This window comes from Paramormyrops kingsleyae, chromosome 8 (assembly GCF_048594095.1).
Source record: "Paramormyrops kingsleyae isolate MSU_618 chromosome 8, PKINGS_0.4, whole genome shotgun sequence".
Taxonomy (NCBI): Eukaryota; Metazoa; Chordata; class Actinopteri; order Osteoglossiformes; family Mormyridae; genus Paramormyrops; species Paramormyrops kingsleyae.
This window is the reverse complement of record NC_132804.1, coordinates 40,407,630-40,430,340: the sequence shown is the minus strand read 5'-3', so window position 1 is coordinate 40,430,340 and position 22,711 is coordinate 40,407,630. Positions and strand designations below refer to the sequence as shown.

The 22,711-nt window shown below is 41.7% G+C and overlaps 1 protein-coding gene across 3 annotated transcripts in view; it reads right to left on the bottom strand.

Annotated features, from left to right (window-relative positions):
• LOC140592352 (phosphatidylinositol 4-phosphate 3-kinase C2 domain-containing subunit beta-like) overlaps window positions 1-22,711 on the bottom strand; it is a 41,805-nt gene that overhangs the window by 3,946 nt on the left and 15,148 nt on the right. For 2 of the 3 annotated variants that reach the window (XM_072715852.1, XM_072715853.1), the window contains exons 6-15: window positions 22,326-22,418; window positions 22,096-22,225; window positions 21,830-21,966; window positions 21,422-21,591; window positions 20,292-20,448; window positions 16,999-17,108; window positions 14,315-14,516; window positions 9,447-9,571; window positions 8,871-8,988; window positions 2,084-2,171 (exon numbers count right to left, since the gene is read on the bottom strand). In XM_072715852.1, the coding sequence (XP_072571953.1) occupies window positions 2,084-2,171; window positions 8,871-8,988; window positions 9,447-9,571; window positions 14,315-14,516; window positions 16,999-17,108; window positions 20,292-20,448; window positions 21,422-21,591; window positions 21,830-21,966; window positions 22,096-22,225; window positions 22,326-22,418 (1,330 nt within the window). The remainder of the gene's footprint in view (window positions 1-2,083; window positions 2,172-8,870; window positions 8,989-9,446; window positions 9,572-14,314; window positions 14,517-16,998; window positions 17,109-20,291; window positions 20,449-21,421; window positions 21,592-21,829; window positions 21,967-22,095; window positions 22,226-22,325; window positions 22,419-22,711) is intronic. The other variant, XM_072715854.1, reaches the window with a different exon arrangement.

Below are 22,711 nucleotides of genomic sequence, written 5' to 3'. Positions count from 1 at the left end.
AAGAAATTTACAAACGAGAGGGGGCCATTCGGCCCATCAAGCTCGTTTGGGGAGAACTTAACTAATAACTCAGAGTTGTTAAAATCTTATCTAGCTCTGATTTAAAGGAACCCAGGGTTTTAGGTTCCGCTACACTAGCACGAAGACTATTCCATACTCTAACTACATGCTGTGTAAAGAAGTGCTTCCTCAAATTTGTTTTAAAATGTTCTCCCGCTAATTTCCACTTATGGCCACGAGTTCTAGTACTTAAACTAATATTGAAATAGCCATTTGGCTGAACAGCATCCAGATCCGTTAGAATCTTATAGACCTGGATCATGTCCCCCCTTAGTCTCCTTTGCTCAAGGCTAAACAGATTCAGCTCAGCTAACCTCTCCTCATAAGACATTCCTCTAAGACCAGGAATCATTCTCATAGCCCTCCGTTGCACCTTTTCTAAGGCCTTCTTAAGGTATGGTGACCAAACCTGCACACAATATTCTAGGTGGGGTCTTACCAAGGAATAATATAAATGTAACATCACCTCCCTTGACTTAAACTCCACACACCTAGAGATATAACCTAACATTCTATTAGCCTTTTTTATTGCTTCCCCACACTGGCGAGAGTGGGACATGGAAGCATCAACATACACACCGAGATCTTTCTCGTAATCAGCTACCTTTATTTCAGTGGAACCCATAAAATATCTGTATTTTATATTTCTGCTCCCTGCATGGATTACCTTACATTTGTCCGTGTTAAACTTCATCTGCCAAGTATCAGCCCAGTCGCTAATTAAATCCAGATCCCGTTGTAGCCTCTCTGCTGCTAAATCAGTATCTGCTACACCACCCACCTTGGTGTCATCTGCAAATTTAACCAGTTTACTGTATGTATTGGTGTCAATATCATTAATGTAAATTAGGAACAATAGTGGTCTTAAAATTGAACCCTGCGGTACCCCACTATGAACGCAGGCCCACTGTGACATTGTGCCTCTAATAACTACTCGCTGCTTCCTGTCAGTTAACCAGTTTTTGATCCAAGCTGCCACAGCTCCTAAAATCCCTGAGCTTTGAGGCTGTACAGCAAGAGCTGTTTGTGGGGGACAACATTAAAGGCCTTCTGGAAATCTAAGTAGATCTCATCGTAGGCCTTTTTGTGATCAATTTCACTTGTAGCTTCCTCAAAGAACTCAAATAGATTTTTTAAACAGGATCTACCTCTCCTAAATCCATGTTGGCTATCCCTCAGAATGTTATTTGCATCCAAGTAATCTACCATTTTCACTTGGATTATAGCTTCCATTATTTTTCCAGTAATGCTAGTTAAACTGATTGGCCTATAGTTTGCTGGATTACTTCTATCCCCTTTTTTGAATATGGTGTTATATTAGCATGCTTCCAATCTGAAGATACCACACCCGCAGATAACGATTTCTGGAATATTAAAGTTAAAGGTTGGCTAATAATATCCCTCATCTCTTTTAAAACTATGGGTAAGATGCCATCAGGGCCCTGCAATTTATTTATTTTGAGTTTAGCTAGGCTTAGTATCACATCAACCTCAGTTATACATATATTGGTCATAGACGACGCTGAATTCATACTAATTGGTGGTAAGTTACTTGTGTTCTCTACTGTGAACACCCGTGAAAAATAATCATTAAACTCATTTACTATATCAATTTCATTTTCAATTATAAGCCCCTTACTATCCTGCAAATTAGTGATTTCAGCTTTTAGAGCTCTTTTGGAGTTAAAATATTGGTTCCACTGTGATATTTAAGTTTTGCTCTGCAATACTGACAGATGACTGTATTTTCACTTTTAATGTGAAGTGCTTCCACACAACTGAAGCTTTCCTCTTTATTTGGACTCTCATTTGCTATGATCCATCTTCCTTCAGACATATTGCACAGTAAACGAGAAGGCAAACTTTAGTCAATGCTTTTTTGAAGTTAAGTTTAAATCGAGTAATCATGACGCTTTAGACAAGTGATGAAAAAGTTTCATTTACAACCTAAGTCTGCAATAAAACTAGGCAGGAAATGTGCATGAAGACAAATTACCAAGAAGCGTAAAGGAAGCACTTTTACCTGAAGGTTTGTTCTGTAGTGTGTTGTAAACAGTCCCTGGTCTTTCATCTCTTGGAAGTGGGTGGAAGAAAGTGTAGATGAAGTCACACTGAAACATTAACCATTAAGAAAAGTAGTTAGTGACTGATCTGTATATATACCTGTTCTTGAAGAACTCCTGAAAATGAGTGTAACATCTGAACACTTTGTGTACCACATGCACTTATCCAAAACTGTGTATATTATTTCACAATGCAATGGATAATTACAGAAGAAATTCTGTGTGGCATGGTGGCTTGGTGAGTAGCACTGCAGCTTCACAACTCCAGGGTCGGTGCTTTCATTTCTGGCTCAGACTCCATGTGTCTGTGTGTGCAGTTTGCATGTTCTCTCTGAGTTTACATGGAATTCCTCATATAGCACAAAATTAAGAATTTCAGCTTGAATTTGGGTTTCTGAACTGCCTATAGTATGTGACTGTGTGTTTGCCCTTGAATATAGTGGCATTCCATCCAGGGAACACCTCTACCTTATGTTTTCTGCTGCTTTGGACAGGCTCTAGGCCTTCCTTGACCCAGTTCTGGATAAGTGGCATTAGAAGATTGATGGATACTTTAAGTATGTTTGAGGTTACAGTCTCTGTCTGTTTTTGTTGAACCTTCAATTATTATATAATTATCATGCTATAAAAATATACTTTGGTGATCTATCCTAGAAACAATGAATTTCATTCCTGGACACCGAACGTCATAGAGTCTTTCGTACATGTATGTTTATAACACTCTCAAAAATCATGTCATAACTAATAGAATAAGGTATTATGTTAAAGGGTAAATAATCAGTGTATTTCAAATATGGGAAATTACACTGCCATGTAGGGGTATAATTTCTTTATCAAACTTGCCTAAACAAATCTTTATAATTGTGTCGTTATGTGCACTATTTTTGGTCAATGACTGGGTGTCCAGGAATTTTACAGGACTGAGGTGGCAACCCTAGTTATGACTGGTATTTGCTACCAGATCCTGTGCCACACCATCATGACTGCTAGTAAAAATCAGTGTACAGTTTCCAAAAAGAGCACAGTCACAAACAAAACATTTATGTATCTCGAGAGCAAGCTACAATTTTCAGCACGAAATACACACGAGAGAAAACTAGTCTTACAATAACATTCAATTCAATTAAATTTTATTTATATAGCGCATTATCACAACATTACATTGTCTCAATGCGCTTTACATTTCTGCCTCGTAAGGACCCCCCATTGAGTAAGCCAAAGTTACTTTACAAAGTTATGTTACAATAACATAATAGATTAGATTCAAAGCCAAAAATGATATAACATGTATATAACAGCGTTGTAGTACTCAACTCCAGTCTTGGTCTAAAGACAACTTTTTCACTTACTCGGACTTGTCTTGGAATTGAAAGTATTTCCACTCAGTTTTGAATCAGTGTCAGACTACAGCATCTAGTGTTGGACTTATTTAAAAGCAAGACCAATTTTTTTCATCAGTGATGAACTTTCTAATTTCTCTTACTTTCGAAATAACAATATACAGTGGTACCTCAGTTCTTGAATTCATTAGAATTCGAATTTCTTAAAAGTCGAACCAACCAGTTCGAAAAAAATTTACCTAGAGCTCGATCTGAATGTCAGAAGTCAAACCGTGAACGCTGACCTAAGAAACTTGTACGCGTGGCGAAATGAGTCACGCGGCGGAAACAAAGGGCAACGTTTCAGTCTCAGCCTCGCATTCACTGTGATAGCACCGTGCATGTTAACACTAGCTGAATACATGTATTGATACATTTAGACAATGATAAACAGTAACAGTAATTATTATTATTATATAATAAAATTAGTGCTGGGCAACGATTAAAATCTTTAATCGTGATTAATCGCATGATTTGTCTGATTAATCGTGATTAATCGCAATGTTATGCGCAAAATTTAATAATGTAATTGTTTTGTGCACTTTATTTTAACCCTCTGGGGTCGGGGGTCCCGCCTGACAGAAATTTCGCCAAATTATTTAAATAACACTGCGAGTTTTTGTCATATACACATTTAAAAAACACCCTCAGAAACCTTGGACGGTCTACTTTTCAAATATATATAGGTAGAAATTGTTGCCATTTTCAGCAGCGATTCTTGTACCTGTGTCCATGGCTCAGTGTGCTAAGCCTGTCTGCCTGTAATCACAAGATCGCCAGTTCAAACCCATCCTATTTAGAATGTGAATAGTGATCTTCAGCTGAGAGCAGTCCTATACACTCCTGATGCAAGTAAGACAAAGAAAGGTGGTACAGTTTGCTTTTTTGCCTATTTAACCTAATTTTAAAAACTTTAATACTTCCAACAATGGAAGTTTTGAAAAGAAGACCGATTACAGATTTAGTCAGTGTTTTTTTCATGATTCTACATAATGATTTCAGCGAGATATAAACTGAAATACACAAGAAAGATACGCGGTTGACGATGCCCTCGTCCCGAGTGTTAATAATAGTCACTGCATCATATTTATCGCTTTCTATATTTATATGGTCACAGTTTCATTTTTCATTCCATCTAATGTACCAATAAACTGTGAAAGGGATTTTATTGTTGCTACTTTCTTGCGTTTCAATCAATATTCATTGTGAAAGCCACTGACTTTGAGGAAAAAGAGTGTCACTCCAAAATTCTAACACGTTAGTAACCAAACCACATAAAATTTCAGAATGTCTCTTTCACCTATGTGTAGCCAACCCCTGTGTCTAAGCTTCAGAGCTCAAAAGTCTTACCTAGAAATGTCTATAATGTGATTTTTTACAATTTCTCAGCATGTCTGAAAATAGGTTTTTGAAAAGTATATGTTTAAAGATTTTAACAAAAAATAGAATAATAACATTTTAAGTGGTCTCAGATTATTGGTGCTGAGTTTGTGTTGAATAAAAGCACATGTAACAATGCAGCAGTCTTAGCCCCACCCCAAATGCTCTCATTGATTGAAACGCGTGATGAAGCCCATTCCAAGCCAGTACTGATCAACATCCCTCCCCTCCTATGACCCATGGTTTGTAGGTGTATTCAGAGCAGAGCATGTGAGCGGAGTGGAGCGGTGAAAATTTCCGCTCCTCGCTCACGAGGCTGTTGGCTCCGCCCGCTCCTCTGCTCTAATTCGCACTAAGCCGCTCCGCTCAACACCGCTCCTGGCTCCACTAAAATTTCCTCCCGCTCCAGTCAAATCGCTCCACGCTCGCTCCAATTTAAAAGAGGGACAAATAATCTGCATGCCTTACAAAAGTCACCTTAAACCGAAGCCTTATGTCATAAAGAAATATGAGCAACGGCAACATTGCCACTCAGAACAGAAAATATTTATTTTTAAGCAACATATAGACAACAACAGACAGGTTTGGCAATGGCATTCCACGCAAAAATAGGCTTAAAAATAAAGGAATCAGTGGGCTTAATAGCCTAAATATACATGCACGTTTTAAATTTCTCAATTTTTTTCTGTTGATGCTGCTGCTGCGTCTCTATAAAATAAAATTTCACTGACAGCGTTACGTGAAATTTAAAAAATCCTATTAGACCTACTTTGAATGACAAAATGAATTTATTTGATTACCGATCTTTACTTTATAGGCTTTTATACTTTAATTTACTATAGACTTGATATGTTACAACCATATAAAACTTGCTCGCGTTTTGCTTTGGCTTCCGCCTGTTCGTGTAGCACCCTCTCATGTTTCTGAGAAAAGTGATTCCAAAGTGAATCTTTACTCACTGAAACAGTTTCACCACATTATTGTTCTTGCTCTACATTATTGTCATCTATACGTTTGATAAGAATAGTACACTTGTATGATTTATCAGTTTCCTTTGTGAAATACTTTGCGAATTCCATCTCGTTCCAATTTGTGTAACAGTCTTGATAGTTGTACAGATGAATTCTGGGTAGATTTGGGCGCCTCAGAATCGTAGTGTGAGCGGTATCGGAGCGAAATTGGAGAGATAGAGCGATTGCTCCAGCCTTAATTAAAAAACCACTTCGCGCTCCCCTCCACTCCGCTCACATGCTCTGATTCAGAGCCAGCGAGCAACAGACTTTCAAAATAATACTACTACTAATATAATAAACTGCGTTAATTCGCGATAAAATAATTGTCGGCGTTAATAAAGTACTGCGTTAACGCGATAATAACGCGTTAACTTGCCCAGCACTAAATAAAATACATTTAAAAATAAAGATTTCTTATTCATTATTTTAATATTAATAATAAACCATTAATACGTTTAATCATAATGATATTTTTGTGCTGGGGATGGAAAGGAAACAAAGGCGCAGACGTCAGGGTATCGGGGAATATGGGGTTTAATTACAGGTAAGGCAGGCAAAACGCAGATGGACAATACAATGACCAGACTGGGGAAACAAACTGAAATGCAGACGAAATACAGAGGACTAATGACAACAACCATAAACAGCTGATCAGACGGGGATTCCACACGGGGTTAACGAGGGGGTGTGGCACATGGAAGGAGCGGACGATCGGGGCAGGACACATTGTTTGGATACATTTATTTTCTTACTTTACAAATTACTGTTTTGATAAATGTGCTTACTGTAGATGTGTTTAGTACAGTATATGCTCTTCTTGTTTTATCCGGTTCATTTTGTGTTTTCAATGCTAAAAAAAAACATATTTAGGTGTATTTTTTTGGGGCCGGGAACCAATTAATTGGTTTTCCATTATTTCTTATGGGGAAAATTCGATCACAACTCGAACTTTTTATGAGTTCTGAACGGATTAAATTCGAGTTCTGAGGTACCACTGTATGTAAATAAAACAGAATACAATTAAATTCAATTAAATACAATTACATTAATCTGTTTTCCCATTCGTTGCATTAGCTGTATACTGCAGCTATTTTATTTATTTATGAAAAGACCGGAGCATGATGTAGTTGTCAGTCTCAGTTGTCATTTGATTTGGCTACATTAATTACAAAAGTGATTTCTCACATGCAAGCAAACTTTGCTGTACAGCAAGCTGTAAACTGCTCAGTCCAATGGATATTGTGAGAATTGGAACGGGTGTGATCACCATTTAGGTTTCATGTGGTTAGGTCTCCCCAGAAGCATTTGCAAGTTACACAGGTATTATGTTCACTGCTGTTTTTATGCTGTTTATATGAGTTAATTGATTGGTTTGACTAATCATTACATGTCTGCTTTATATAAGAACATAAGAACTATACAAACGAGAGGAGGCCATTCAGCCCATCGAGCTCGCTTGGGGAGAACTTAACTAATAGCTCAGAGTTGTTAAAATCTTATCTAGCTCTGATTTAAAGGAACCCAAGGATTCAGCTTGCACTATGTTATCAGAAAGACTATTCCATACTCTGACTACACGCTGTGTAAAGAAGTGCTTCCTTAAATCCAGTTTGAAATGTTCTCCCGCTAATTTCCACCTAAAAAACAGCAGTCATACTTAGACATACCACAAATCATGGGATCACAGGATCTTCCCGTATTAAATAATAAAATTTTGTGTCCCTTTTTGAAAAGACACAATGTCACGTATGGGAAAAGACTCGACACGGTTTATCAATTATTTTCGCACCATGCTTAAACACTACAGGATCCAAATTACAGTGTGTGTTGGTTACATTATTCTACATCTCACATAAACAGCCAGTACAACCAATGAAAACTCGCTTTGACTTATTTGTACTTATTTGTACTAGTAAAATGTAAATGATGCATGACTTTGAGTATGTTATTGATTAATTAAAACAATGGTTTAAAAAATTGGCTTTTTGTGCATTCCATTTGCCCTCGGAACTCGGATTCCGAGTTGGATTCCGAGTTTTGAAGCTGGAAGTGACGACATGCACGCTCCCATTTCTCGGAGATCCAAGAAATATCTCGGACAGCACAGAGGATCCCGAGTTCAGAATCCAAGATGGCTGCGCCCTTTATCAACAGAAGGGAAAGTTGTAGTTTTATCCTGTTTAAGCACTACTTCTCATTTGTGGCTCATTAAATCGGTCGCACACACTATACCGTACAACTTATCTGTGGATGTGTTGCTACGGAGTTTTATATGTGAAGCACCACGCATAATGTGTTATCAAGTGATATTGCTAACAATGGCTACCAATTAACTGGGCTAGAATTGGATTTCATGATTAGTCGGATTATTTGTCGGATTTAAGGTAGTTCGGGCTAATTGTAAGTGAACGAAGATAAAGGCTATTTAAACTGAGGTACCTTAAATCTGACAAATTGTCCAGCTAAGCAAAAAATCTTGCTTTTTCATATGGGTCCATGGTATTGCTACTTCTGTGGCAAATGGAACGCATCTGACTCAGTGTTCCTGAGTTTTTAGTGGATGTGACGTAATATTGGAATCCGAAAAACGGATCCCGAGGCAAATGGAATGCCCGATTTTTTTTGGTCACAGTCTCAAACCCCTGAAAGCCACTGTTTTGACTATCTCAACCCTCTCAAAGTCTTGATCTTGACTCAATCTCAACCTTCTCAAAGTCTCTGTTTTGTCTTGACTTGATCTCAACCCTCTGAAAGTCTTGTTCCTGACTGGGCCTCGTCCCCATAAATCGTATGTAACCAAGTAACTTGATTAATTAACTCATATTTCTAACTTCTGAAGATGAGATATATTGTATACATGGATAAAGTGGAAATATCAAACAACCTCATGTATTCTTTCAATGAATTAAAAATAATATTGTTTTAAGCAGCCCAAACATAGTCAAAAAATGTCAAAGTTCAAAAGAAGCATTTACCTGGGCCACCTCTCGGGCAGCATGGATAAGGTGCCAGACATAGCCATTCAGCTCATCTTTCCTTCTGTCAGCCATGGCTTCGCCACGTGACCGGCCAATCACAAAACGGCTGGGAAAACTATTTGGGGAGGAGAGGGAAGTGTTAGATTGCCATGAGATTACATCACAGTAATATAGCCTCACAGGAAATGCTAGTTAACATGGCTTGCATGGTCCTTTAACATATAATGCTTGTTTTCACTTAATTGCTAACATTGTGTGCATTACCATGGTAAGAGAATGCAGACGAACAATAAAGCAAACCCAAGCTATCCCTTAAAATAAAAAAAACTGTTGCTTTGACCAAATAAGCAGTAATTTCCTATAATCATGCAAACATATTGTGGAGCTCAAATAAAATATGACAGAGGTAGCACAACAGGAACACAAAAATATGTTTGTCTATTTTCATTTCAGCCTATTAACTCTTAACATGAACAGACTATAAGCAAACAGGAACATCTGTACATGGGGGGAAAAAACCCAGACTAAGCATCATAGATTTAGAATGACCATAGAAAACAGGTGATAGGTTACCTAGGTAGTTTAGAGGACGGGAAGATAAGGCGTAGTTTACTATGGAGCTCATGGAACTCCTCAAAGCTCCTCTGAACAAGTGTCGCCCCATGCTGGCAATCACGTTCCACCTTCACAACATAAGCCTGTGAATGGAGTACGGTAATTTCTTCATATAACAGGGTTTGAGAATGCGTAGGTCATCGCTTCCTTGTGAAACTATTAGTCAAGTGAAATGGAATATATCATCACATTAGCAATAGTAAATATATCGGATTTTTAAAAAACAAGCGTGATACTGAAACAAATTACTGTACATTCTGAATGCAACAAAATATCACAACCATACATTACACTTCCGTCACTACAATGACAAAAGAATATTCTCATTCCAGAAAAATAACAGTTTAAAGTATTAGACTGCCATATAATGCAACAACAGTGCAACAATACATACAATCCATATGTATATGCATTAGATTTGTTGTTACAGTAAAAGTTATCCAATTTTAACCAGACTCTCACTACAATGTATTGGCAGTGTACTGAATTATGATAAATTAAAAAAACTGGGCCTGTAGTGTAGGCCTGTAGTGTAGTTTATGAACTTGAACAGGCGACTGCAAACATGGATAAATCCCTTCGTAGCACACTACATCTTGTAGCTCCACTTAAGAAGATAAAGCATAGAGATAAGAAACCTGCCCCCTGGTACTCTGAACATACACGTGAACTCAAACAGGCATCACGCAAGCTAGAGCGCAAATGGTGCTCAACTAAACTAGAAGTTTTCAAATCTGCATGGAAAGAGAGCCTGTCTAAATACAGACAAGCACTAGTGACTGCTAGGTCTGTGTATCTCTCCAGATTAATAGACGGGAACAAAACCAATCCAAAATTGCTATTTGAATCCGTGGCTAGGTTAACACAGAATTCTCCATTAAACTCGCAAGTCCCACAATCTCTTAAGAGTAATGACTTTATTACATTTTTTAATGGTAAAATAACTAAGATTAGACAGACCATCCAGTGCACGTCCATAGCTACCTATGACTGCCAGATTCCTGCTAGTCTTATGCCTATCAATAATGAGACTTTTGAATCTTTCATTCCTATAAAACACTCAGAACTCCTGAGCTTAATTTCCTCCTGTAAATCCTCTACAAGCCTCACAGACCCAATTCCTACAAAATTCTACAAGGAAATTGCACTGCAGATTAGCAATACCCTGTTAAATGTGCTAAACTCATCTCTTAAGCTTGGATATGTTCCAAAACCTTTTAAAATGGCTGTTATTAGACACGTCCTAAAGAAACCAAATCTTGAACCTAGTGTTTTAGGAAACTATAGACCTATCTCAAATCTTCTTTTCATTTCAAAGATCATGGAAAAAGTTGTAGTTCGTCAGTTGTCTTCTTTCCTACAAAAAAATAATACTAATGAATAGGGATGGCACGGTTCATGAAAAAAAACCGAACCATTCGGTTCGCTTGTCTCGGTTCGGAGCATGCATGCGTCGCACGGTTCGACGGTTCATGACATGCGCAATGTAGCCTCGTGCCCCGTATGTGACGGCAGTGTGTTTCCCTTTCGCGCGAAAGAATAGGCTATATGCACAGAGCGGTGTGACGTAGTTCCGGTAAAAGTTCAGCCAGCTAAGTAATTTCCGGTAGCCTTTCGTTTGCTGCGTTTAGCTCGTGTTTTCGGCGTTACCACCCTGTCTCTGAAGAAAACGTTTAAATTTCAGCCAACCGATAGCACAACATCTGAACACTGTTGTGCGCCTTTGTTGTGTGACTTTATTTAATGTGCGGTTAGGCACTTTGTTAAAGAAAATTAAGTTATCTGTGACAAAGCACTCCAGTGAGTGTCATGCCTCGATCGTCCGCTCTTTCCGTGTGCCACGCCCCCTTGTTAACCCTGTGTGGATTCCCCGTGTTTACCAGCTGTTCCTGATTGTTGTCAAATTTGTCATTACTCCATTGTATTTAGTCCGCGTTTCCGTTTCTTTCTCCAGTCCGGTCATTATATTGTAATTCTGCTTTACCGCTCGTCTGTGTTCCTTTTGCTCATTAAACCCCGCATTCCCCCGATCCTAGGTCTCCTCGCCTCTGCTTCCCCGGTCAGTGTTGTAACAGTGAGCCTGCTTCCATGCTGCAATGTGAACATTTGCCATGTTCCTAAAAATTCTGTTTATTGCACAGTGTCTGACCACACAGACCTACAGGCTATTGCCAGATGATCATACTAGACATATCAACTGGACATATTTTGCACTATTACAGATTGATGTCTTGTACATATACAGAAACTGATTTTATCGATTACTCAAGAACATTCAATATAATTAATACCAATTTTTTATATATATATAACGAACCGAATCAGGCTTAATCAAGATAGGTGATCTGTCATTTTAACGATCCCCAATTAAATTAACCCCGTGGACCGGACAAATACAAAACGAATGATTAAACATTATATGCGTCTCTTTTTGTATGTTTTCTAAATAAGACCGCGTGCCCATACCCAACTGTAATAGCGATTAAAGCGATCTATTCTCTTAGCATTTATGTTAAGGCAAGACTTTTATTTTATTACTGTTCTGGGATTAATAATGTTTAATAATTTTAATAATGTGCTTTAAGTCAAGTCAAATTCAGTTTATGCATGATTACATGATATAACTTTTTTAATACTGTATCCTAAATTGTGGATAATTAAGCTATATATCATATGCTGAAGTACATTTCTGGAGTGTTAAAGATTAAAAGAAAAAATTACAAGGACCGTACAGAACCGAAAACCGTGACCCTAAAACCGTGATATAAACCGAACCGTGGTTTTTGTGAACCGTGCCACCCCAACTAATGAATTATATCAGTCTGGCTTTAGACCTAACCATAGCACAGAAACTGCTCTAGTCAAAGTAATGAATGATTTACTTATGGCTTCTGACCATGGCTTTATATCGCTATTGGTATTACTAGATTTAACTGCAGCATTTGATACTGTGGACCATAATATCCTCTTGGACCGATTAGAAAGTGTGGTTGGCATTACAGGGACAGCACTCTCTTGGTTCCGCTCATATTTAACTGATCGCTATCAGTATGCACATGTGAACAACGAATCATCCAAGGCCACCAAAGTCACATACGGTGTCCCACAGGGATCAGTACTGGGCCCACTACTGTTTACCCTATACATGCTACCGCTTGATAACATTACTAGAAATCATGGTGTTGGGTTTCATTGTTATGCAGATGATACACAGTTATATATATCTGTTAACCCTGATGATACATCACTCCTATCTCGGTTAGAAGATTGTCTGTTAGATATCCGGTGCTGGATGGCAAAAAAATTCCTAATGTTAAACACAGAAAAAACAGAAGTACTGGTGATTGGTCCCAAGGCTGCAAGAAATAAGTTTCACCACCTCAGCATTAGTGGCCTTCCTACACAACCTAACACAGTGGTTAGAAATCTTGGTCTTCTAGTAGATTCAGATCTATGTTTTGATGCTCACATAAGAAGTATTACTAGAACTGCGTTTTATCATCTACGAAACATAGCCAAGCTTCGTAAGATGCTCTCACTTCGTGATGCAGAAAAATTAATACATGCCTTCGTAACTTCCAGACAGGACTACTGTAATGCCCTCCTTTCTGGTTGCCCGTCTGGTTCCTTACATAAACTTCAGCTGGTACAGAATGCAGCAGCCAGAGTTCTCACAAACACTAAAAAATTTGATCACATCACACCAGTCTTATCCTCCCTTCATTGGTTACCAGTTAAGTCTCGGATTGACTATAAAATACTGCTATTAACCTATAAAGCACTGAATGGCCTTGCACCAGAATACCTTAGTGATCTGCTGACCACATACAACCCCCCACGCTTGCTTCGATCTCAAGGTGCGGGATATCTGTTAGTACCTAGGGTAGAAAGAGCTACGGCAGGCTGCAGAGCTTTCTCCTACAGAGCTCCTCAGCTGTGGAACGGTCTTCCACCGGATGTGCGGGTTTCAGGCTCACTCTCAATATTCAAGTCTAGACTAAAAACATACCTATTTAGTTTAGCTTATAGGGACACTAGTTCTAGCTCTAGCTAGCTTCTCACTCCCAGTTTAACCTATAGTGTGAGGTGTAGAGCTGGGTGGGGATCGGTGCCATTGGCTTTGGATAAACTGAATTGACAGTGCTGTCACTCTAGCTTCACAATTGCTTGTGGGATTGGAGTGCTGACATTTCAGGGACTCCCCATGCCTGCATTCCCACCTGCCTCTCCCTCCTACTACTATGCCATAGCCATATCTGCCGGAGCATTGCACTTCATATTGCACTCATCTACCTTTTAGCACTGCCTATAGTCTCCCTTACTTTGACTAATTGCATTTTTTTTCCCCTACTTCTCCTGGGGGGTGCTGCCGGGAGACCTCGATCTATCAAGATGTCCAGCCTCTAGCAATGACATCCGTGCATCCAGCTTGCCGATGTCCGTGCATCCAGCTCGCCGTTCTGCCTGTGTCATCTTCCTTGTATGACCCGCTCCCTGCCTTATGGTTGCCTGGCGATTGGAGGGAGTGTTGGTACCGGCTTGCCATCTCCCCCCTGCTCCCCGTTTGTGTCTCAGATTTAACTGTATTTGACTCTCCCTGCCGGCCCCTGGAGGATGGGCTCCCCCTTTGAGTCTGGTCCCTTCCAAGGTTTCTTCCTTCTAGGGAGTTTTTCCTTGCCACTGTCGCCCATGGCTTACTCACTGGGGGCTTTGGGTGGGGATGCTGTAAAGCGCTTTGAGACAATGTAATGTTGTGATAATGCGCTATACAAAAATTAATTTGTTTGTTTGTTGTTGTAGTGTGACTGGCATGAAGCATGACTTACGTAACCCTTGTTGGGGCTGTAGGTTCTGATGTGCCGGCACACAAAAAGGCTGCGGATGAGCCCATCACTCTTCAGGGTGTGCACACGCGGGGCAAATGACAGCACAGGCTGCTCTTCGGAAGAAGCAAACTTCATCTGCGCCAGGTTGTGGATGAAGAAGTTCAGCTTGGTGGCTACACTGCCTAGACTCGATTCAATTAGCCTGTGAGAAAATCCAGAAGGGGTGGCAATTCTTCAAAAGTTTAGGACTGTGATTATTGCACTTTTCCTGAAACTCCAGATGGAGCACAGGTTATACTGAATAAGGTTATAAAACTGACAAAATGAGAAAAACAAAATCTTTTTATTGAGTTAGCGATTGCTTTGTGGTTACCATTTTCAGTGAGAAAATACATATCATAACTTCCATATGTCACGCCCCGCTCCGTCCGATCCTAATGTGTGCCACGCCCAGGGGCGGATTAAGGTGCACAGAGGCCCCTAGGCTACAGTAGTCTGTGGGCCCCCCAACCCCACCCCCCTCCGCGCCAATGGGGGCCCCCTTGCAGGCAGGCACACGTGGGGCCCCTAGGCTTAAGCCATATCTAGCCTGTGCGTTAATCCGCCCCTGGCCACGCCCACCTCGTTACCTCGTGTTCATACCTAATTGTTCTCATCTGTGGCCTGTTCTGTTCACCGTATTCTGTCCATATTAGTCCGCGTCTCCCACTGTTTCCCAGATCGGTCATTAATGTTGATTTGCGTAGTGCCTGTCCTGTCCTGTTCTGCCCGTCTGTGACCATTAAATCCATGTTTATTGGACTTCACGACTCCGCTTGCCTGCTTCCCCGTTCACCTGGACGCAGATCATAACAGAATGACCGATCTCTCGAAAGACGCAACGCAGCGGGACGAGGACATCTGGCTCGTCCTGCTGCATGAGGTAGCATACTGGAGAGAGCAGCCAGAAATCCAAGACGACCCAGCTCTGTACGGCTTGGTGGAACAAAGCTGGGATCTCCTCCAAGGAGTGAACCCCCAGACAGAGGAACGCATCATGGCGGAGGTGCGTTCCCTGCTACAGCAGCTTGTCCGGCAGTTCGATGAGAAGCGGCTCCAGCCACTCGCCTGCGCGGAGGCAACCCCGCCTCCTCCAACAGGTTCCGGGCGGCGTAAAAAGAAGAGGCGAAGGGGAAAAGGAGAGGCAGCCACCCTGACGTTCTTCCTGGGAGCCTGCTCTCTGCTCCCCGCCTGGGAGCTAACTGGTGAGCACGAAAGCTCACCGCCCGCCTGGGACAACACCGCCGCTGCCCGCCTGGCGAGCTTCCACGCGGAGAAGCCATCACCGTTGGAGGCTTACTATTACCGGCCGGCGCGTCTGGGTCTAGGCGGGATACGCGCCATAAGGGACGCTATTCCCCGGGTCCCTAGAGCCCTTAAAGGGGTAGCTCCGGACCTGCCTGCGCCGGACCTGCCAGCACCGCCTACTGCTGCTGCCGCTGATCTGCCCGCGGCACCGCCTGCTGCTGCCGCCTCTTGGTCAGCCTGTCCTGCCTGACCCGCCTGTCCTGCCTGACCCGCCTGCCCAGCCTGCGGTCCCTGCAGCTGCCGCCGTTCTGCCTGCGGTCCCTGCAGCTGCCGCCGCTCTGCCTGCGGCACCGCCCGAGGTGCCCGCGACTGCGCCCCCTGCTGGCCACATGATCCTCGGTCCCGCCTCCGTGTCGGCCGCCTCCGGGCCCCCCTGCTTCGGCTTGGCGTCGGACGGCGCCTTCCCCGGCTCCGGCTGCGCCTCCGCCTGCTGCGACTTCCCCCTCCTGCCTGCCTGCACTGGTGTTCCCTCCTGCTCCCTCCGTGTCCCCTCCGTCACTCCCTCGTCCCGTTCCCTTGGCCCCTGGGTGGTCCCCTCCTGCTCCCTCCTCCCTCTCGCCTGCGGCCCCTCCGGCCGCTGCCTGTCGAGGTTCCTTCGGGCTCCCCTAGTTCCACCTCCCTTTGCCTTTCTCCCTCCTGTCTCTGCTCCTCCTCCTCCTGTGGGTCCTCTGTTCACTCCTGGCCCCTTCGTGTCGCCTGTGGGTGTTCCTTCTGTGCCCTCTGTGTCTCCCTTCTCTGTCTGTCTGTCTGCCTTTCCTGTGCTCTGTTGGGTCCTGTCTTTCTTCTCGTCCCTGTTCCTGTTTTGTGTCTTCCTGGTCCTGTTCCCCGGTCTCGTCTCGTCCGTCGCCTCCTCTCGGGCGCGCCCGGTGTGCGTGCCTTTGGGGGGGGTTATGTCACGCCCCGCTCCATCCGATCCTAATGTGTGCCACGCCCACCTCGTTACCTCATGTTCATCCCTAATTGTTCTCATCTGTGGCCTGTTCTGTTCACCGTATCCTGTCCATATTAGTCCGCATCTCCCACTGTTTCCCAGATCGGTCATTAATGTTGGTTTGCGTAGTGCCTGTCCTGTTCTGCCCGTCTGTGACCATTAAATCCACGTTTATTGGACTTCATGACTCCGCTTGCCTGCTTCCCCGTTCATCTGCACGCAGATCATAACACCATAGGTATAATAATGAAAAGGAATCCCCCTACTGTACAGCCTAATGCTTTTGTTTTTAATACACCATAAATATTATTTACAAGGAGAACAATATAGAGCTGCAGGTAATGGTGACCAAAGTGATACAACAAAAGGACAAGAATCCACCAATGTTTAAAAGCTCTTTGTCTACCTGGTGAAGTACATGGTGGCATCAGACTCAGACTCATGAGGCCGCAGGGCATCATAGACATACTTCAGATCCTGCAGATCAGACAGCTCCGGAATGCCGCAGGACAGCATCTGCACATTAAAAAGTCAAACAGACAGACTCTTGCTATAAGTGATGTCATGAATGTAAATACTGAATGCCTGCATGGTTTTACTTTGATCTACTTAACACTTGTACATTATTACAGTTCCTGTTTTTCATATTTTGCTAGTAAATAAGTAAGGCAACTGGGCAAAATATCTGTCACATCAATAAGAGAAAAAGCATTGAGACAGAGACTAATCACTCAGTCAAGAATTTCTTATGTTGAGTCATAAACAAATATCCAAAATGTCAACAGACTAAAACACCCATTGCTGACATAGGACTATAATTAAACACACAGCCATGCAATCTCCAGCAGAATGGGTGGTTACAGAAAAACAGTTACTAATGTCTAGAACATTTCTGCACTGGTCAATGTGAAGTGACTAAAGTAATTGTGTAGTGGCTGTAGTGTCTGTGTAGAAATGTCTGGGAGCAAGTTCAGCTGTGAAGTGGTAGCCAAGCTCACAGAAAGGGACCTGGGGCCTCATGTATAACGACGTGCGTAGAATTCACACTAAAACATGGCGTACGGAAAAAACTAGTGATGTGTGTACTCAAGAAAAAATCCAGATGCACAAAACTGTGCATAAGCACAGATCTATGCACATTCCCTTTATAAATCCCAATGAGCGTGAAATTTTATGCACGTGAACAAGCCCACAACCACCCCCCGACCCGCCGATAATTATATATATTTGCATATGTAAATTTGTATAAATACCCACTTTGTTCTATGTTTTTCTTTAACAACAATGGATAAACCACGTAGGAAAAAGAAGTATTTCAGCAAGTGCGAAGTGGAGGCCATGTTAACAGAAATCGAGAAATTATTTCATAAGTGTTATAAAAGTGATATTATTTGGTGGTTTAAGTAGTGGCATTAGCAATAAACGGAAGTTGATGGAGTGGCACAGCGTGGCGGAGTCAGTTAAAACTGTTGGTTCCAAAATTTGTACAGTGGGCAAAATTAAAAAGAACTGGTCGGATATTAAAGTTGACGTGAAAAAATGAGTGGCCGCTAACTGTAACAGTCTTCACACCACAGGCGGAGGTAGTGGAATTCCCGGTGTCACACTCTGAGCAACGAGTTGCTGCAATTATTGGGGATACACTTTAATCAGGTGAGGGGGACGCCGATGTCAGCGCGGGTGAGTTTTTCTCGTACCATACTTTTCTGAATTACTTGCATGTTTATGAATAACAAGTAGGGCGCAGATGAGGTGTTGCTTTTGTTTATTCTGTTTGTTTATTCTTACAGACAATAGTACAAGAGGTGCCCCCAGTGCCGAGGAAGAAACAGGCGGTGATGGTGCTGCTGTGCCGAGCACATTTTTGGGTGCTGGCTGCACACATTCCAGTGCCTCAGAAACTGGGGGGCGACCACCCGGCCGTGTGATGATTGAAGCTGTGATGCAGTCACAAAAAGAAATTGTGAATGCTGTAAGATGTTGCCAATGAATTAAAACACCTAAATACGTTGTGTGATTGACGTTGTAACGCTGTTCCATTTGGCGGAAAATTTGGTGGGTCAGGTTCATCTTGCCTAAGCTCTTCAGATACCGGCAAGCCATGATTTTGTGCCAGATTATGCAACAGTGCACTCTACCACCGCCCAAGCCCGAGAATGGGCATCATTATAACGCCGCGCTTGTTCATTCTGTGGGTTTATGAGCGGCGTGAGAAGCCAAGACTTCAGTGGGTACCCACTGTCCCCTAAGGAGTTGTCAAATAGTTAAATCAAACAAAGCTTACAATATTGGGCCAAATTATAAAATGGGAAAAATCTTCTTACCGAGCAGCCAGCCATCACGTACCACCCCATTTTCAAGTTTGTTTCCAACACTAATGTTTCTGAGAATGAACGAATCATGGGTTGAGCCAGGCCGTCTAGCCACAACATTAATGCAGGGGTGTCAGAAGCATTTTGAATGTGGGGGGACACACTGGCATAAATCTAATATTTTATGTTAAATGTGGGAGGATCCAAACGAATAATTATGAAATGTGAGGGGGACACGTTTAATGGCGGTGACGCCCATGCATTAATGAGACACATGTTCGAATCACACATAATTTGTACATTAATAGAGTGAAAGTGCTTTCTATTTACATAAGCAAATTCGTTCTCTGAAGGTGCCTTTATAGCAATGTGCGTGCATTCGATAGCTCTGATTACATTGGGAAAACCGGACATCGCTGCAAATTGCGCTTTAATGTTTGCCTGTTCAACCACAGTGTAAGGAAATTTTATATATCTGGGTGACAAGCGGATTATGCCGTCCCATACAGCTGGCATGGCGCGACTTGGTGTTGACTGAGAAATACTCGATCGGTCTGCAAGTTCTCGCTGAAAAGCACCTGTGGCTAAGAACTCAAGAGTGGACAGAACTTGTAAAGAAACAGGTAAAGCGCAATTCCTCATTGTCTGCTTTTGTAATGCTGGCCCCAGTTCAGCACACAGCTCCAAAAGGATTGCTCTTGGAAATCTGAATCGACTTAGAAGCCAGTCATTATCATGGGCCAAGAAATCACTATGATCCCTGAATACGCATTCTCCTCTAATTCCTCCATAAGCTAACATGGTAGTTGTAATAGTTTGGTCATTTTCTGCACCGTTTTATTGTTGCAAATTGATAAAAAATCAGGTGCCGTACATTTGTAAACAACATACAATTAATGTCGTTGTATTGGATAAAGTAAGCGTCATGAGTTTAAAAAGGGAAACCACAGTAGCAATGACTTGCCACTGAGTGCCGTCCGTTTACAAAACTGAGCAAAAACGTGCGTACACCATGTCTGGAGCTGCCGTGAGAATATGTATAGCGGCACGGCAAGTTTAATTTTAGTACATCTCGACATGAGCGTGGAAACGGATGTACGCAACATTTTTGTGCATACGCACCATTTATACATGAGGCCCCTGATCACCCAACATCAATACTCAACCTGAATGGCAGCACACTTCAACATCTAATGGAAAGCCTTCCCAGAAGGGTAGAGGCTATTCTACTGACAAAGGACAAACAAACTTCATATTAATAACATTGGTTTCAGAAGATGTTGACAAGATGTTGACAAGCTTGTGTCTGAATACTTTTGGCCACATGTAATGCAGGAATAATTTAGCCAAGTGAATTTGTGACTTGGGAAAGAGAGAAAGATCATACCAATCCAAGCAGGTTCAAGAACAGGTGCGTGTGTTTGCGGATGAGGTTGTAGGCCTCACAGCAAAGGTCCACAAAGTCATGAAAGCGACTAGATGGTTTGTCACCCCCATTGATGACATAAGCCATGTCAGATGTAAAAACAAATGGAGCCCGGTCCCTGCAACAACCAAAGTCAATTTCTGAGCTTAAAAACTTAAAAAGGAGCATAAACACTGTTCTGTAGTGTAATTTTAAAAAAAAATTATACCTGTTACAGAATAAAAAAGGTAAGAGGTAGCAGTTATCTTCTCCCCAATTTTAAGACACTGCAGATATTATATACTACATACAGTACTGTGCAAAAGTCTTAGTCAAAGATTATATTTACATCATCTTCATGTTAATGTAAAACTATTACGTCTGTCATAGTATGTTAGCATAACCATTTAAAAGGCTTTCAAAGTCACCCCTTTACTTGCAGTAAAATATCCAATACTCCTATTTTTTTGGCTTGACCACTAGCAGATCATATTTGGATAATCAATACCTTATCAAATTATTATCAATTAATATAACTAATTATATGACAATATAATTAAGTTAATTAAATGAGCTATTGGCGAAAGGTTTGAAGGTTTCAAATCTTATGACTTAGACAGTGTGACTTGGCACTTAGCCATCTCTCTGATTTGACTTTCCCTGCTGGCCCCAGGAGAATGGGCTCCCCCTTTGAGTCTGGGCCCTCCAAGGTTTCTTCCTTCTAGGGAGTTTTTCCTTGCCACTGTCGCCTATGGCTTTCTCACTGGGGGCTTTGGGTGGGGATGCTGTAAAGCGCTTTGAGACAATGTAATGCAATGCAATGTAATGCACTATACAAAAATAAATTTGTTGAGAGGCTTGACGTGGTGTTCTACTGGCTACACAACAATATATCAGCAACTTTTTGAAGAACAGAAGAAATACTTTTTTTAATTTGTTACTGCCCATTTACATGTAATCTAAGGTTAGACTCTTTTTTTCCTGAGTACATATACACCTAGATAAATCTATCTTTACACATATTTGCCAAAGACATTTGCACCATATTGTTCTTGTTTAGAAGTGGCGATCCATCAGCCACCATCACTCAGCATCCACTCTGATTTTCTCACCGTTTTATATTGCCGAACATCTGTGCATGGCCAAGGAACTTGCCAAAGTCTATGTGGAACATATGGCCACTGGACTTCAGCATAATATTGTCATTGTGTCGATCACAGATACCCAGGACATAGGTGGCCACGCAGCATCCCGCACAGGAGTAGATGAAATTCTCCACAGCCTGAGAAATTCCGGGAAGGGAAAAGTAGTAACATCTACATGCACCAACAATCTTAATTCTAGGTGAGATGTCATCAGAAACTGATTTACATGGTCTGAAATGTGTCTAAGCCACATAGAATATTGTAACTTATGATTATAATACTTGTCCAAAGCCATTTAAGCAGCCCTTTGGAGTTTCTAGTAAAGAAAACAATGCAGATATGTATACCAGGAAGAAGGTACCCACTGGTTATTACCTTTTCATACTCATCCTCAGAGGGATTATGCTTCTGCAGCCAGTCTGCTAGTGGCCGATCCTTGAAGGACCCGGTGACACCATGCTCAACCTGAATCTTACGCAGGGTTTCTGCGTTGGGAATCATCTCCACCATTCCTTGAGGCAGCAAAGAAAGAGTACAGATTATTTGTCAAACAGATCCAGGATAACACAAGCAAACATCCAATTAGTCCCTAGCCTAACATTTCTCCAGAAGTCTGGAGAAAGTCCCTAAGAAGGACTGACCTCGTCCACGTCCTGTAGAGAAGCAGCGAAAGTTGACCATCCTCATGTCCAGGCCCTCCTGAATCCAGATCTTATTCATAATACGGATGATCTGAAGGGTGAGCATGTCCTGTCTCAGGTCATCCCCAGACTAAAATCACAAATTTCCAATATCATAAGGAAATGAAGAAAACTAATATCTTTTCACAAAACAGTCATAAAAAAGACCTTCAGAAAACTGTAAAAAATACCTTGAATATGATATTGATGTTGTCTCCTAGAGGGTCCAGGTTCTGGAAGGAGAGTTTGAGGGGGACGGCATTTGAGTTGAAGTAGGAACAGCCCTGTAAGAGTGAAGAGGAGAGTGGCTGAAGAAGCAAAGTTGTCTGAATGGGCCACATTTCTTAAAAAGACTATATAATATTTGGTGACATTAATATTACAAAAATTTATATCTAACTTTTGCTGATCTTAATTACGTAAATAAGCATTGTACTGTTGCCATCCAAATGACTTTTGTGGCTGTTATCCATGATAACACACAATCAGGTGCAAAATGGCACTGAATGAAATAAACATAATGAGATTCTTATAAAAATGTCATTTTCATGGCACTTTTCTTTGGCTTATTTGAGGA